Source organism: Carassius carassius, chromosome 42, assembly GCF_963082965.1.
Source record: "Carassius carassius chromosome 42, fCarCar2.1, whole genome shotgun sequence".
Lineage (NCBI taxonomy): Eukaryota > Metazoa > Chordata > Actinopteri > Cypriniformes > Cyprinidae > Carassius > Carassius carassius.
The window spans coordinates 22,355,392-22,374,340 of NC_081796.1; the positions used below are offsets into that span (position 1 = coordinate 22,355,392).

The 18,949-nt window shown below is 37.2% G+C and overlaps 1 protein-coding gene across 1 annotated transcript; it reads right to left on the minus strand.

Annotated features, from left to right (window-relative positions):
- Window positions 1–4,337: 4,337 nt before the first annotated feature.
- Window positions 4,338–18,139, minus strand: LOC132124211 (calponin-3-like). The gene is made up of 7 exons (XM_059535122.1): window positions 17,899–18,139; window positions 7,853–7,974; window positions 7,339–7,405; window positions 6,878–7,015; window positions 5,775–5,891; window positions 5,335–5,481; window positions 4,338–5,259 (listed from the first exon to the last, which is right to left on the minus strand). Exons 1-7 carry the CDS (start codon window positions 17,953–17,955, stop codon window positions 4,918–4,920), a joined length of 990 nt encoding a protein of 329 aa, XP_059391105.1. The 5' UTR covers window positions 17,956–18,139; the 3' UTR covers window positions 4,338–4,917.
- Window positions 18,140–18,949: the final 810 nt, after the last annotated feature.

Sequence of the window (18,949 nt, forward strand, 5' to 3'; positions counted from 1 at the left end):
GGTTATAATTCAGGCCTGTTGCTGTTTTCCGTCAGTAAATAGAACAACTAATAACTAATTGGTTGTAAAAATGAGGAAGTCTTACCTTCTGTTTTATAAAGTGACTAAATGTGAGAGGGTTCACATCATGCTGGAGAAATGTGGGCTGTATTGTTCTGAAGCTTATAGTTAGTTGCTGTGCAGTTTCTAGGGCATTGCTAAGGAGTTATGAATGGTTTTATTGAGTTATAGGTAGCCCAGAAACCAGAATCGCTCTCACCTTGCTGTAAATGCATCTTTGTCTTCCTGGGCCTCAATAAGTTACTTTGGACTTAATGAAGATAGCATATGATTCCCAACTCAAATCTGGCTGTTTTAGTTTATCAGGAGGTATTATAACAGAAACTCCTTTTAATTAATAAAGAAAACCTTTGGCATTTCAACATACAGCACGGTTTTCCTCCTCTCCGCCATGGCTGGACTGGCCATTGGGCATACCGGGCATTTGCCCGGTGGGCAGACGTGGTTTTTGGGCCGATATCTCATACTCATACTTTTTTTTTTTTTAAACGGCCCATAAAATTTGTACATCGGCGGCCCATTCGTTTGGTTTTGTTTTGCTTAATTGGCGGCGCTGGGTTTGTGCCGGTGTAATGCATTGGTCAAAGTCAGTGTTAGTTTTTTTTTCTGACAGACCAGCCCATGAAACACGTAGATCAGCGGCCCATTGGCTCTTTTCTTGATTGACACTGGGCTGGCCCAATCACAACTTTAAACGAGTGAGCGAGCGGCAGCAGTGTCAGTGTGTATCTGTAAAAAAAAGATGGAGAAGAAACGCAAGGAATGTGCAGATAAATAGCGTGAAAAAATAGAACCAGGCCCTTAAAGCAGACACTGTAAACTGTGTCAAAATATATGTTTTCTGACCTTCATCAGCTCCTGTGGCAGATGATGATAGTGAGGACGGAGGATCAGGAGAGAGATGAGAAAGTGTAGAGCCTTCAGTAAGCATAACTACTTTCAAAACACTTAGGCCATGTCATGAGTGTAGATTATTTCCACATCTGCATAGTTGACGATTACCGCAATTCACTAGAAATTTAATAAGAGGCGTTTGTAAACCATGTTTTCTGCCAAAATAAAAGCTTGATGCAGTTTGCGTCAAAATAAAAGATCATGTGCTTATCTCTTTCAAGTATAGAAATTGGTACAACTAATTAAGAAAGTTTCCTTTATTTTTTTGTGCATTTGTTTTACAAAATATGGCTATTACTGTCATTGGATTAATATTATAACTATTATTATGTATAGGTGTAATGTAAATAGACACTGTAACTAAAAGAGGTTTGAATTTTTCTGTTTAATTTGCACACTGAATATGGGTTGGAGCTTTTAATTTTGAACTCTCAAAGTGCACCAGATTAATGAATTTAACATTAAAATGCACAAAATTTTCTCACGGGGGGGCATGCCCCCGAACCCACCTAGAAGGACCGAGGACACACCACCATAGTTTTAACAAAAATCCTGTAAGAAACACTGGTATTCCTATGCCATAGCCGCTTATAGCTTGTTTTAGGATTCACCGCTGTGGAGTATAGTTCAACTGTATTAATAAATATACAATTTTGACTTATTTCATCTGTTAACTCTCACTCGTTCCTATACTCACTCGTTACATGCCATTAGTGGTTTTAATGAATAGGAGTTGGTATGCATATAATTAAGGGCGTGCAAAGATGGATGGTGTTTATGATCACATAGTGGGCCGGTCTGGGCAAAAATGCCCCGGGCCGATTTTTTGTCCCAGTCCAGCCCTGCTCTCCGCTGAGAAAAGATCCCTCCCTTTCAGAGTTGAGTATGTGGGGGATACATGGAGATGGCTAGAGGCCACTGCTTTGGATTTGAAAGGAGAAGAATCAATACTGAACTCCTCGTTCTGAAATTCAGAGACTGAGCGGCCAGGGAATGAGAGCGTTCCGCTAAAAAAAATATCCACAGGCATGTGAGGAAGTCTCAGATGTCCCGGACACATGCTTTCCAGCTTGTATCCAGGGAAATGTCAACTGGGAGAGCAGCTAGAAACCATCTGTGGTTCTCATTAAAGCCCACTTCTCAGTCTTCACCTCAAGAACGAGGAATGAATTCACAGTGAGCAGTAGTCACAATTCCTCGAAGCGTGTTTGTCTGTGGATCAGTATACAGTATCTTTGTTCTTCATCCTCTTCCCCCTCCATTCATTCCAGGCCAGATGGAGTGATGTTCAGCCTGAGGATCCTTGCTAATCATGCTAATGAACTCCAGACACATAGCTTATTCTTTCTTTTTTTGGGGGGGGGGGGGGGGGGTGGCTCTGCAACACGCCTCTATACAGCTGACCACCTTTATTAAATTTCTGATCTTTTCCATCGGTTTCGGTGGCTTCTGTAATCAGATAGGCCAGTGTATTTTCGCAAAAACTTGGTGCCACAATGCTTGTGTTTTGAGTAGGGGTGGGTTTTAGTTAGTTGCTAGGGCCTTGCTAAGGAGTTCTGAATGGTTACTTCAAAGACTATAGAATCCTTTAAAAAGTCCTTAAAGGGACATTGGTTGCTTTGTGATTGCTAAAGTGTTCTGAATGGTTTTTAGTGCATTGCTAAGGTGTTCTTAATGTTTTTAGAGTGTTCTTCCAGGTTGTTGCTATGGTTTTTGGATTTTTGCTATGGTGGTTATTTTTTTTTAAACGTAAATTAATTTAGCTTATTTTAACATAGTGAAGAAAACTATTAGCACACTTTTCAGCAACATTCTGCATGATTTCATGCATAATTTATGTCCGTAGCACAAACAGTGCAGAAGAAATTACATGCTGAAGTTAAAAACAAGTGTTACGGGTCTCTATGAGCAATAATAATAGTGATGCTTGCCTTAGCAAACACTACTAACTACTTCATGACCCTCTCTGAAGCTCTGGCACAGTGATGACTGCACATGGTTTTGGCCCCGGGCCCCTCAACTGGCACCAGGGTGGCACAGTTAGCAACATGATGCAGCATTCAAAAGCTGCAACACCACTGCCTTTTTCGGACCTTCTCTATAATTGAGTCTTGTGTTTTTGTCTCAGATTCTGCAACCAGCACAAAGCGCTGATTATCCCGGAGTAACACGGTCAGGAGGGGCAGGGGCAGCACCTGAGTGAATGCCATTGCTTTCTTGTCCTGTACGCATGGATATAGTTGTATGTAGTCCTCCCCACTTAATTACACAATAACAGTTCAACTGAGTTCACTGACACCCAGATTAAGCACTAACATGTTACTTAAACATGTAGACTCTCGGTTCTTCATTTCTGACTGCAACCACTGCAGTGACTACGCATTGTTAGAATTCTAACATATTGTTGGCCTTCCATTGCCCCAAATCGCTATGGAAACAGAATAATGTTTTGCCATGTGGCATTACGTTACATATCTCGGAATGACCCAGAATGCAACATGCAACTCTAAAATGTGATTTGCTGCACGTATAAATCCTCTTCTGCTCTTAATTCAAGTCTGCAGCCTCAAACCAACTTAAACTGGTCCAATACATCTGGAATGTTCCATCACAAGCCCCACCACACTTTTACCATTCCGTCGTGTTTCGGTTTATACTGTGGCCAATAAGAATGCAGAAAGGTCATGGCATGGGAAGCATAATTTAATTCAGTGGTGTGCAGCTCTTTCCAAATCCCTCCATGGACGTCGGCTGAACTGTAAAGTAATCAAGGGTAGCATTTCATGGACTTAATTGAAGGTTTAGTATGAGAAGATGCAGAGCATGAATTTTTAATTTTTTTTTTCAGGACACAAACAAGGGCTTTTTAGTACCGTAATTCATTAAAAAACCCAAACATATACATATGCACAAAATGCAGTAGTTCCAATAATTGGTGCACAAACACAGACTTGTTCTACTTTAGATACTTTTTCACTGCTTTTTGTGGTTATATAACTGCTTCCAGAAACTCTGGCCTGTCAACACAAGGAGCAGCTTCCAAATGCCTCTGAGGTTAACCTCAAAAACACAAGATTTATGGCTTCGCAGTGATACTTGGGCAGAGTCAGAGCACATCTGAGGCCCTGTGCCACTTCAATTCACCCTCATAAAAGATACAAGATTAAAAATAAAAAAAACAAATAGCAAAATCTGGGCCGTTGTAGAAACCACACCTCAGCAGGACAACAGCAAAGAACCAGTCTGACTTAGAGAAAGAGGAGAAAATGTGTTATTTAATCCCAAAAAACTGAAATCAGTTCAAATGTATAGATAACTGAACAGCTATATTTAAATTTAAAGGCAATGATGGTCAAAATAATAGACATGCGTGGAGAACCAAGTTTATTTATAAGATAGAATTTATTCATAAAAGAACCTTATGACAGAGGATTTATAATGAAAAGCAGGGCAATAAATACAATGGGAAAGATTTTCCAATATTATGGCACAAAAAAACTAAGCAATAGCGGAATGTTTGTGGTCATCCAGTCAGCTAATCTTTAAATGCTAACATTTGTAGCTTGTAACATTTCCAGGCATTTGGAATTCTAAACGGAATTACTTCAAAAGAATGACTTAGGAAGGAATGTCTTCAAACTGCAGAGCGGGATTTCAATGGCGAACAAGCTTTAAAAGTAGTGAACTCAAAAGTTGTAGGGTGTAAAACGAAGGATCGTACTGCAAAACTAGAAAATTCTCTTAACAGTTCTCCATACTTCATAAAAAACACTTTATTAAAGAAATTATAAAAGATCAATTTCACCATTAAGATGGGAGATTTGAGATATCACCACCTTACGAATGTTTACCCAAACACATGCGCTGGGAGGGAAGGGGTAACTGTGAGATGCAAAAGGCATTGCAAAAGACTTGCTCTTATGATATACATTATGTTAATACTGCTTTGACTAACAGCGTTCTCTAGTAGTCGATGCCCTGGTCGTTGTAGTGCCCTCTGTACTCATCGTGGTATTCGCCCTGGTACTCTTCCTCTTGATATTCTGCCTGATAGTCACTATCACTGATTTCTGAGCCATTGGTCCCCGTGCCTTGGCTGCCGTTGGCGTGGATTATGGGCTCCATTGGGGTGGCGCAATACTTAGGGTCGTACACTTGCCGTCCCAAGCCGTACACACTCATGCCCTTCTGCGAGGCCACCTTATTGGTTCCCATTTGCAATGAAATGGTGGAGTTGTCCAATGGTTCCAGAGCTGCCTTCTGGTCATAGATGTCCCTCCTGGTGCCTGGGGCAGACATGCCAGCCTGGAGAGAGACAAATACATGGTAAATATGTCATTTTTGTGTGATACTGTTGACATATTCTGTATTTGGGTGTACCTGGCTGGCTCCTTTGTTGGTGCCCATTTGCAGGCTAATGGTGGTCTGGTCATAGGGTTTCTCTGTCTGCGTCTTAGGGTCGTAAAGGTGTCTCCTGGTCCCATAGGCAGTCATCCCAGCCTGGCTTGCACATTTGTTGGTCCCCATCTGAAACGAAAGTCAGAAACACCTCAAAAGTGGGTCAAAAACACTCCTGAAGATGAGCCATCTCCACTAGTACCATTCCCAGAGGCAGGTCTACACTGATATTGGTTGAGTAGCTGTTTGGTTTTATATCTAGACTTGCTGAATGGTTGTAGGTTCAAGCCTAACAGTGAGTGATCCTTGATCACAATGGTGAATTTGAGTAGCTGCCTAACCTGAGGTTATTCCAGTCACTTTGGATAAAAGCATGAAAAAGGCCCCACCCCAAAAAAACTTCCAGGAAGAGAGTCTTCTACCTGAAGTCCAATGACACACTGGCCAGCCTTCATCTTCTCTTCATCAAAATGTCTCTGCTGCTTATCTGCATATTTCACACCAATGTCAATGTTTGTTTCCATGCCTTTTGTCTTTGCCTGTAGGAAAAAGAAAGAAAAATGTTATAGTTGCAAAATATTAGCCGTCAATAATATTTTAGATAGGTTTAATAAAAAAATTTAAATAAATAAATAAAATCAACCAAATGTCATAATTTTACTCAAAGAAATATTTTTTATTTCTTTGAATTAGCCCTTTAAAGGGGTGGTTCGGGATTTTTGACATCGGACCTCATTTTTAGGTCAGCCTGGTTGTTATTCATCAGTGGAGACATATTTTTTTTTTAATTATCCAGTCCTTATATTTGGATAGTTGGCCGATGCTAGGCTAGCGCGAGTCAATGGGTATATGTTAGCCAGCCATTAAAAACCGTTTTACCCACTCCACAGTGCACCAAACGCAAATCAATTATAACACTAGACTATCGATGCAAATGTCCGTTGAGAGAATAATGTTAGAAATCAAACTTACCTTTCATCTCAATGATCCTAAAGGAACTAGTTTCTCAGCCGCTGCGGAATTTTACTTTGCTCCGGTTAGTAATGATCAGTGTGCCAGCGGCAGGTAAATACACTTGCGTCATGTGTGGACCGGCTCACTCGGTTGCCTAGGTAATCAATATCACTCCGCTGCTGCTGTCGACAAGGCTTATGATTACAGGGAACAAATTATAACTAATGCAATGTGATGAAAGGTAAGTTTGATTTCTAACATTATTCTATCAACGGACATTTGCATCGATAGTCTAGTGTTATAATTGATTTGCGTTTGGTGCACTGTGGAGCGGGTAAAACGGTTTTTAATCGCTGGCTAACATATACCCATTGACTCGTGCTAGCCTAGCATCGGCTATCTATCCAAATATAAAGACTGGATCATTTTTTTTTTTAAATGTCTCCACTGATGAATAACAACCAGGCTGACTTAAAAATGAGGTCCGATGTCAAAAATCCCGAACCACCCCTTTAAAGAATATTCAACATAAGACTCAAGTTTAGCATAACTGAAGGACTCGCAGACGTACCATACTGGCCAAAGCGAGAAGTGTAGTCTGGACTTGCGTCATGTTCCCGTTTTCGAAAAGATCATTGGCTTCAAAGATGTCATTGGGCTTCAGCCCGTAGGCTAGAATGGCTTTGATGAAATTCCCAAGGTTCTCTAGCTGAGGGAACAATGACAACAGTAAGGCTGTGTTTCTCCGTAACATCATTGGTTACCTCATTTTCAGATAAAAGAGTTAGTTGTTGGTGGATGAGTCGAAGAGTGCATGAATGGGTCCATTTATTCTTACAGCATATAAGGAGTTCTGATACTTCAGAGTTTTTAATGCTGAGGGGCATCTGCAGTTGTTAAAAGCTTCTGCTTCGTGCATCTTTCTCAGCTGCATTGTATTGTAAGCATTGGAAGGAAAGAAACCACTTCTTGCTTCTTAAAGGAGCTGATCTGGATGAAAACAAATAACTTAGGAGTCTCTGAAATATTTACCTTATGCCAGTTTAACTGTGAATGGTTTATTTTCTTTATTGATCCAGGTTGAAGCTTGTTTATCAATCTGAAAAGAATAAAAAAGGGAGTGATTTCAAATCTGTTTTCTAAGCATCACAAATATAAGCATGATCTATGGACACAGTAAAGTGAAGTATGTAATTTCGGTTTTTCTAGCATCACCAAATGGAATTGCAAAAATAATGATTGTTTCCATGCAGGTTTTCTGCCATTAGTTGAGTCAGTGGCTTTATATCAAGCCAAGATGCTCAAACAAGCAATGTTTTAATAGTGTCATGAATAGTCTCTTAGCCTAGCACAGCTGGTGTTTAGCTGTTCAGACAAGTGGTCTCCCAGTCTGACCAGCTGAAATGTGCCCAAACCCACCAACAGACCAGCCTGGGAGAAAATCTAAGGCCAACAAACTAGCTTAGAATGGTTAAAACTGTTTTTGTTTTCAGCAGGGAAACCTTGCCCACATGGCCAAGACGTATGTTTATGTTTACCAACTTACTCGCACAGTATGACGCCATCCTTGAGCCCTTTCTGAAAGCTGTCTCCGATCGGCATGCCAGTCACCTCCTCGATCCAGAAACGAAGCTCCTCCTCCTTCTGTTGGTCATATTTCTGTGCGATCTGTGAGAAGAAACAACCCATTGAGTGAGTCAGCCAACACGCATCAGTCATTTATGAGTCAAACCGGCTCTGCAGGATCATAGTTATGGGTCCTAGACAATCTTCCTTTAGATTCGACAGTAACGTATCAGCATACATGCTTATCTCAAATATCATGTCAATATAAACATTGCTGATCCTCACACAGAACATGTTTGACTTCAAAACTCACCAAAACAACAGTCTGAAACATTTAAAAGGCCTGTTTGACTTTTAAAAGTTGCATTAGAGCTAATGGAAAATCATCAAATGCAGCCTAATTAAATTAGATTGCCTATAAAAACTATTTTCTGGCTCTGTTTGGCTTTCTCCTTTGTGAATAGAATGGCATTCAAAGCCTGTGATGCAACACCGACATGCGACTATGCAAACAACAGAGCATTAAATTCCGACAAAGAGTCACAGTGTGAATCAATTCTGGCTGTTTCGCTCTTTCTCAGGATGTTTCTGACTGTAATAAAATAGCACCGTTTAACATTGAATAATGTGCTCCGAACAGATAGCTATTACCAACAGCAGATCTTTACCAAATGCATGAATGAAATGTGAGATGGCTTCATTTGCTCCTTCAATGAATGTTTAGTCTGTTTATTGGCCTGTAGGCGAAGAAGTAAATCTTAGAAATATAATATTACACTGATTTGAGGCATCAAGTATGAGTAAAAGTAAAAGTTAAATATAACTTAGAAAGCACTTCTCATTAATACAGACTCTCAGAGTATGTTTTCTTCTTCATGAGCTAACTATTAATTCAGCTTCAAGTGAAACCCTTCAAAAATTATTTACTTTTTTTATGTAAATAAAAGGATATTAAATAATTCAATTTCAACACTGCAAGTCCAAACCTATTTAAAGTAGCTATTAATACAAGGTCCAGGAAATGGCTTCGATCACAGAGGCTCCATTTCAAGTTCAGCATTCAGGGTCAGACTGTACAAAGACAAAGCTACATGTGGCTATCAAGACAGATCTCGAGAGAGAGAGGGACAAAGGAACATACAGAGAAACGGGGGAGAAGATATTCTCAACAGGAGGCATTCAGGACAGACGCTTCTGTAGATGTCTCTTTCCCGCCAAAACATGATAAGAGCTTTCCTCATGGCCTTCTATCTGCCATCTCAAAACTTATTGACAAACACAGTCCTGAAGAAATTTTATTTATTTATTTTTTTTGGAGTTACTTATGCACACCAAGGCTGCATTATTTGAGCAATCACTGTGAAATATTAGTACACTTTAAAATAATTGTTTTTCTGGGTTAATAATTTTTAAAATGTAATTTATTCCAATGATGGCAAAGCTGAATTTTCAGCAGTCAGTACTCCAGTTTTCAGTGTCACACAACACTTCAGAAATCATTATAAATGCTGCTTTGCTGCTCAAGAAACATTTATTGTTAGCATCAGTGTTGAATGATCTATAGAAAGTTAAAAAAAACAGCATTTCTTTGAAATAGATTATTATTATTATTTATTTATTTTTTGTTAAAAATTATTTTTTTTATCTATTTTGGTCAATTTAATGCATCCTTGCAAAATAAAATATTAATTTCTTAAAAAAAAAAAATACTGAACCCAATTATTCAACTAAATAATATAAATATCAGCAAGTTATTTTTAACTTTCAAATTAGGTAAAACTAGCCCCTTAGGGTAAGAAAATACTATGGAATTCTTGAAGTACCATTTAAACACTATGATATATGAATACACTAATTTAAAATCAAAGTATATATGAAATACGTCTCAGACTGTACTGAGTTCATACTAAAATCACTTTGGTATATTGGCAAATCAATAACCAACATATTACCTGAGCTACTATATCCACATAGGTTACTTTATGCCAACAACATTTGTGCCTATTTTTATTTCTCCTAGGGAAATTGAAGATATAGCTTGGCTCCATAAACTTCCATAGAAGTTCTCTCAGCAGGCTGAAGATCAAGCAGACATCCTCCCACACTGCAGGCCATTAGTCAGAATATGAGACATCTAGGAAAAAAATGGCATGTGGGGTGTGTGGCAGTTCCCTTGTGCAATTTGAGGTCACCCGAGATGACTTTTCTCCTATAATGACAGACAAAAAGCTAAACCGTACACAGTTTCTCATCTTTGAAGAATTGCAGCACTTTTGGCATGTTCCAAATAGTTCAAAAGAGCACTGGATGTTTTCAGATGTAGTGGGAGACAAAGAATGTTATATCTCTGATATAATGATCCATTGACTGGGGTGATTTATATTAGACATGAATCAGAAAAAAGAACAGAGGAACTCCACGGAGAAACTGAGCAAAGATTGGAGAACCATGTGTCTGTCTTGTCTTTCCTTCCAGTCCACTGGGAAACCAGCCAGTGGTAGAAAAAAGAGAGAGAAAAATGTGATCCTTGATGAAGATGTTAGAGGCATCTGCAGAAGAAGAACATTCTGGAAGGTTGTGGGCTGATCCCGCTGGAGACCAACCTCTAGCTCTCCTCCCCCAATCTTAATTCTAGGAGCATACTGATGACAGCACAAAAACCGAGCAAACACTGGACTAAAAAAAGGTCAGGGAGTGAAAAGACTCGCAACACAACACGATCAATTCGACAAACTGGTGACAATGGAACAGGAGAGGGAAATCCTTCTCATCTTGGGTTTAGGCTAAAAAACTGTTTAGCAACATGGACATGAATCTAAAATCCAACAAAGTCCTATTTGTTTAACAAAATTAGTATTAGTAAAAGAGTTCTAGAAGTAAAAGAATTAATGATTCAGAGGTGTGCATAATTTACGGTGGCATCATAAAAGCTAACTTAGCAAAAATAAACTTGTTAAACAAATGAATGTTCTTACTTGACCTTCTTCTCTGACTAATATTGGGTACTATGCAAGTGTGCCTATTTAATCACGTGCAAGTAACTAGTCCAGCCAGTAATAGGCAATATATAACCATGCGCTCTGGAAATACCCAGCAGACAATGAGGAAAGATTTGCTCTTCTATACCTGCAAAATCAATTTGTTTTTTTCACATCTGAAAGGGAACTCTTTAAGCCACAAATTGATAGAAAATTCTCCTGAAAAACAGTAGTAATCAGATGTTTATATATTGTTTCGCAACCACAATGCTAGTACATTGCTAGCTGATAGCTAGGCTGTACTGGATGTTTGCAACAAGGTGACTCTTTGAGTATTCTGCTTGTTCGATACGATGTTGCTAGGGTTTCTGAGTGGTTGCTAGGTGGCTACTTACTCCCTTCATTCAAGCAAAGCCATCCTAACTAATTTCTTTTCCATTTTATTAAGAAAATGTACGTAATATTCGGAACCGCAATTCTAGAATATTGCTAAATGATTACTAAGGCATTGCTAGGGTGTTGACAGGTGGCTACTTACTAGCTTTATTCAAACAAGCCCATCCTAACTTTATTGTTTAACTTTTTATTAAGAAAATGTGTGTAATATCTGAAACCACAATTCTAGGGCATTTCTGGATGTTCAGGATGTTTTGATTGATTGCAAGGATATTGCTAGGTAGTTACTAGGGTGTTCTGAGAGGTTACTAGGTGGTCAAAAGAGCCCATCCTAACTTGATTTTGTTAATAAAATGTGTTATTTTTGGAATAGCAATTGTCCAGCATTGTTTGGTGGTTGATGGTAATTGCTAGGGTGTTCAGATTAGTCCGAAAACTTTTCCACCAGACTAACATCACCATCTCTCAGTATAAGAAATAATAATAATCATTGTTGACTTAATCTGTTCACAGACAACTTTTGGCTAAAAGGGATTTCAAACCTTCAATAAACGTTGATATCTTTTTAAACAAGAGTCTATAAAAAGCCTTGTCTATGTTTACACTGTTGTAAAATCCTGCTGAACAATAGACCCAATTGCCTCATGAAAACACTTTCCTGTTTCTCCTAAAATGGCATCATGGGGTTAACAACCGTGGCCACACTTCGCAGAGCCTTAACCAAACCTGGAAAATATTGCTGATCAGCACATTGCGGGGGTATGTTACACTCCCTCACTGCACATCAGGAGTCACAGTATGGCAGTTAAAAGTGCTTTTACGCTGAGAATCAACATGGAATGCAGCAGTAGAGAGTAACGGATCAAAGCCCTAAGGTTAACCTGATCTGGTTTTACCCAAGAACCACCGAGACCTCCCTGTTCTGAACCTTGTCCTGTCCCAGGACACAAGGGCTTGAGCTGTGAGAGCCAAGAATAATATGGATTTATTAGAGTCTGAAAAAGATTTTCCCAGGCCTGAGAGAATCAAGGTGTCATCCAATAATTTCAGGGGGAATTCCTGCATATTTAACTTCATGTTCAAAGTTCTGACCATGGAGCATTTTTGGAAGCAACATACAAGAGAATGTATTTTACTAGGGGAGAGCAGGGGCGAAAGTACCATTTTTCAGAAAAACATCATTTTAAAAGATAATGTTGTAGACAGAGATATATTTCTGCTGTGGTCAGTAACTCATAAGTCTGGTCTATCAATACCAGGTGGTATTTTGTAGAAATGTAGAAAGGCTTCAGTATAATTTCAATTTGAACATAAGTTGCACATTGTTACTTTTGACCCCATCGGTTGGGACGAAAGTAACACACAGGTGGGTTAAAAGTAACACAACAATATAAGCTAGATTTATTTTCTGTTACTCTTATTTTTATGAAGTATACCTGACTATGACCTTGTAAATATGTAACTGCAAACATATTCGGTCTTTTATTTTTGTAAAAAAAATTATTAAATTACATATTTATATTTATATTTTTATTTTAAATTTAAGTTTCATCAAATGTCTCAAAACCAGACTGTACAAACTTTATTTTTTTATTTTTTATTTTTTTATTTCAGTGTATTTTTATAAAACATTTTTTCAACAGAATGAACAATATAATAATTAAATTACATTGGCATAATATAAATTCTAAACATAATGTAACAGTAGGCCTATTCATGTTTCCATCCAGTTGTTTTTATGCATAAATTCAAAATGTGCATTAAAACATCTGGAAACACTGCAAATTCATAGCTGGAGGTGTAAAAGCTAAGGTATGGCTAAAACCTAAATATAACTAAGGTAAATGCGAGGTAGGAGCTGCCCAGATGTTCCTCTATGTCCAGAAACGCTCTCTCATAAACATCTGGATAAAACCAGACCACTGTTTGTCTTTCTGACCCTCACTCAGACATATTCTTTTGGTATAATATGACATAAACATTTTAATAAATGATGCAAGAGACAGAAATTCACAGAATAGCATGTACCGGAACAAAATAAATACTTCTTGTCACTGTAGCGGGACAAAAGTAACAACTGTTACTTTCGTCCCGACAGGAACTCCTGGCATTTAAACCTGATTTACTTTTATACTAAAAAACTTTGATAATGCAAACTTTAGGATGTGTTAAAGCACTAAATAACCTGTAGATTGATCATTACTGTGACACATGAAACAAAAAAAACAACACAACTAATTTAAAAAAAATTACCGCTTCAGTAATTTACTTTTTGTACTCGAAAACAGTTTTACCGACCTAACTGCGGGAAATGATGAGGAAATCACGTGGTATTTCTCAGCTCCATCAAGGATTGAATGCTGAATATACCGTCATAGCTGGGAATGCAAATGCAGTAATAGGCTCTGAGAAAATCGCTTTGTTACTTTCGCCCCGCGTTACTTTCGCCCCGGTTCTCCCCTACTAAACAGAGCTACCGAATCTCCAATGGCTTCCAAAAGCTCTCCTCCAGTAATTTATGTCTGGGGAAAACAACATGGCAAAAACAACTGATATGATTAATATAATGTAACAAGAATGGTTACGATAAAAATAGGTTGCTAACTGACACCTCTTCCATGTGTAAAAATAAACCAGCCTGAACAATATCATCACTGTGCTGGACTTGAACAGAGGATGATGCTTTGGCAATAAGCCCGTAATGAACGGACCCTTGTGTCTGCTATTACATAACCAGAGAGGGTCATTAATTTGATTGGGAAAACATCCTTTCCCATTATGTTATTTGTGAGTTTTATTTTAAGGAATAATTCTATTTGACAAGGTGATTCGTTTACATTTACAGGCTGGAGATACTGGGAAACTAATGTTTCTATCAATGTGAGAGCTTTGACTTCCCACATTTCCAAAGTTCAGCCTGCAGGAAAACAAAGGCAGAAAACAGCTCTCGGCTTTCAGCAGAGCAAAAGTACTGGTGAAACTCAAGAAACGAGACAAACAAGTCCTTGGAAAGCACATTACCTATAAAAGGTTAGAGACAAACACAGTTAAGAACGTTCTCATAAGTTAATACTGATTGAAAAGTAGGTATTTCTCATATGAATAGAATAAAAAAACAGCTTATAGCGTTTGTATTATTAATCCAGTCATTAACATCCCTGCACAATATAAAAACACTAGATTTTATGTTTTTATATATATCCCTGCAGAATAACACTGCCTGCATTCCTCATGTCTGATAAGGTCGAGCTGCTATTGTTTCACAAGGAAAAACCAAGTGCTTCACCTAAACCCTTGCACACACTGCAAAACAAGAAATTAATTAGATAATCCTGCAAAAATGTATCAAGGTTGAATATTAAGTAAAGATCCTCACATGACACTGAAGACGGAAGTTACGGGGAAAAGTGGATTTTAAAATAACAGTTATTTCAATTTTAAATAGTTGGTGATATAACTGTTTTCTGTATTCAAATAAATGCAGCCTTGATGAGAATAAGGGACATCTTCAAAAATCTTACTGACCTCAAACTGAAAGCATGCAAAATAGCAAACACTTTTCTTGCAGCCTTTCAGTGTCCAGCCAGATAAAACGGAAAATAAGTCATGGATTAGGAGGGTAAAAGGTGTAATGAAACTAGTCCCTAGAACTACTATCCACTAGCAAGTAATCAGAATCACTATTGTATTTATAGCCGCATAAATAAATCATAAAATATAGCATAAATAACTCAAATTCCACCATCACTTATTCATGATTTACTTAAGTCTTTCCAAACCTGTATGATTTTCTTTCTGCTATAGTCCTTTGAAAGTGCATGATGACTGAGAATGTCTAGCTCCAAAACAAAACAAGAAAGCATCATAAAACTATCATTCAACCGGTGGTGTAGTGCACTTTTTTATCAGTCGGCATTGTGTATATACCCACTTCTAAATCCCCTCTGATGCACATGATCATCAGTAGTGTCCTACATTAGCCAAAATCACGACAGTCCAGCACATGAGTAGCTAATCCAACTGCATGTGAGTAAATGCAAATATTCCCTAAAGACATCCAGTTAAGACATTGATGCGGTCAGGACCGAGGCGTAAATGCTCTCCTGCAGTGTAAGTTTTAATTATACATGAAGCCTGAGGGCACTCTGGTGCAGAAAGTCCAAAACTGACTCATAGAAAGTAATAATTTATGACGTGCCAGGAAACCCTTAATATGGATAAAGACATCCAGCTATCGCAGCCAAAGCCAAAGCGTAGCTAATCTGAATAAAAAGAAACATTTCAACTGATGAAACATGAAGACAATAAACACAAAACTGTTACAATATATGGTTTATGTGTGTTTTTCAAGTCATCTCCAGGTAATTAAAAGCATCTGAACACTGCAGTGCTAATTGACCGCATTTATTACAATTGGCTATAGAAACTATAAAATATATCTTCTGCCTTATTCTGTGATAAAAATGGGTGGAAAAGTGTTTGTATATAAACAAATCATAAAATTGTCATGAGGAAAATATAGGAAAAAATTATAGGCCTAATACAAATTATTGTTTATTGTCCAGCAGTGTATTTAAACAGATCGAGAGAATTCAAAGAGAAAATAACAACAACAATATTTCTGTCCCCCACACATCTGAAATGATGACTACACTCGTGAGTCATGGCTCGAAATTACCCTTTCCCTGTCAATGTAAGTCATGGGAGAAACAGCCAGACACAGGAGTAGAGCTGCAGGATAAATTAAGTATCACAATTTTTGTTTGTTTCAAATAGATTATGATTTTCCTCCGATTCTGAACAGAAAACTTATTTATTTTTTTAATTATCTATTGCAAAATCTGCACCTCTCTACTATAGCAAATATTAATTTTTAAGATGATCCTTACTCCATGAAGTCAAGCAGCAGAAGTTAAGTGACTGTGCAAATACTACTGACACATTTTGGGGTGAACTAAATATGCAAAACTAGTCTTATCACGGTTAATAACACAGGGTGTTGAACCTTTTCTGGGCTACTTAATAAAAAAAATGGGGGCATTGAGTTAAGAGTATACTCACTTCTCAAGGCTCACAACACAACTCTACATACTGTATGTTCTGTCTTCAGAAGCAATACAATGAAATTATGTGAGAAAAAAACTATTTTTCCTTGGCACCATCATAACGGTTCCTGAGATAAGCAGTGATTCATGCATGAATCATTCTTATGAGATGAATCAGTTCATCCAGTTTAACAAAACTAGTCAGATTAACCAAATTTGATTCTGGATTCAAATCACTAAATGGATGGATGCTGCAGTTGGCAGCTCACTGGAGAAGAAAATAATGACTTAAATTTCTAATTCCATGGTTTCAAAGACACTGCACAAAAGTTATATAGACAACCTTTTTGGTGTTTGCATCCACTGTAAAGCTTGAAAGCTCCAGCTTCATTGCAAATGCAATGAGTGACCAGTATTTCTCCATTTGTGCTCATAAAAAAAAAGGATGAGGATAAGTAAATAATCCCACAATTTTCTTTTCAGGGTGAAATATTTCCTGTAAAGCTTCTGGCTAAATAAGCAACATTCATTCATTGAGCTAAATAGGTCATTATTGCAATACACCCTTTGAGAGATCAAAGCCAGTAGTTGAACTCTTCTGAATGAAACAGGATTGTCACAGCTGTTCCAGCACATTTTAGAAATGCTTAAAATTCCAAGATGAAATCCTTACTTCTGAAGAGGTTAGATGAAAGACAGAAACCAACCAGGATTGTTCGGGCATGAAAAACAGTTTAATTTACCTGCTGATGAGCTGAGAACTAAGATTACTTAAGTCAAAAATAGCTCTTCAGCACTGATGATGTCATGCTTAATACATTTGAAAGTGTGTGTGTGTGTGTGTGTTGGGGGGGGGGGGGTCGTCATTCTTTAAGTTGATTCATTGGCTTTACTTATTTTTATTGCATGCAACATCCTGTCTGATCATTTTGAGGCATAACATCACTACTAAGATATATATACATATATGGCAGTCATAAAAAAAAAAAAACATGGAAATTATCTCGGCCAGAGTCACTTCTTAACTCTGGACAATCATAGATCAATTTGAGGATCAATTTTACTCTATCATATAAAATATGATTTTTATATCATACACTTTTTTTAAACATGGGGATGCTAACTTTGAGTAATTGTCTATTTAACCAAATAAATACTAAACAAAAGACAATCTATATCATAACTTACTTAAATATTGTTATTATTATTGGAATTTTTATTATTATTATTATTATTATTAATGTGCTTTTTAATTCAAATTCACTTGGATTCAACCACCAATTAAAGACTCGTGTAACTGTTAAAGCTTTAATGAAATGGCCATGGCCATGTTTAAGTCTTACATAATAACATAGGTAAAATAGCAATTAAAAAATAAAAGAAATGTATACATTTTAAACCAAACCATATTAATACCAAACTAACACAGTAATCCTGCAGAATAAACTACTCTTTAAAAGTAAAGTAATACACACAAGTAGCCTATCTGTTCCCATCAAAACTGATAATCTAAACATATATGCTAAAAAATGTATAACATAAATATATGAATATATTTGAAACAAAGAAATAAATAAATTAAGTTTAGTTTACTTTATTTAGTTTACCTTGTTTTTAACCTCCGCAGATAATCCGTAGGCTGGTCCCTTGTTAAACTGGGTCATGATTCACGTTTTGAAATTTCTCTTAAATTCAATGAGCTGACCAACAGGGAATGAGTGAAGTAAAGTCCTACAGCTGCAGTAAAATCACAGTACAGATAAATCGGCGCTCCGCGTGCATGAATAATCCTCGTGCACAGTGACTTTACACGAAACAACAAAGACTCTCGCGCAAAAACTTCTCGCTTCTATCGCGGATTTGAGGTGGAGCTAAATGACTAACGCGCAGCTAGAGCCAATCAGAAGCCTCTCTTCTGCATATTAAACCGTCCATTGTTTCTCTGGCTGTACTAGGTGCCACAGTCGAAAGTAATACAGTAGATCACCTGGCAAAACTATTGACCGAGTTTCAGATTACTGGAAACCGTGGCTTATCTCTACAGCTGTATGGTGTAATAATCCTTTCATTCTCTGTTTTTTTTTTTCAATTCTTTGTTTGCTAGCGGCAACAAAAGAATAAGCATTTCACTGTTAACTTTTATTTTATTTTCTTATTATTACAAACATTATTACTCAACAGATCAGAATGAGGTGTATTCAAATATTAATATATTAAACTAAACTACAAATGATAAATTATATTAGCAATTATATAATAATTATTAATAATAATCGGAACAATAAATAGTGATTAATTTAAAAACTACATATATATATATGTGTGTGTGTGTGTGTGTGTGTGTGTGTGTGTGTGTGTGTGCCTGAGTGAGAGAGAGATTAAATTAATAATTAAATTATATATATATATATGTATGTATGTATATATATATATACATTACTATACACTAATGGTCTGCTAAAATTATATAATTAGCCAATAATTGCTAGTGTTACTAATGGCCCAAACTAACATTAACCATGGTGGCAAGTCACTTTATGTAGCATATTGAGCAATAATAATAAAAAATAAAGAAACAGAAGCTAACCAAAAGTGCATAAAGACTGCATAATACAGAATAAAAAAACAAATAAGACAACACCTTTATGATGATAGTAA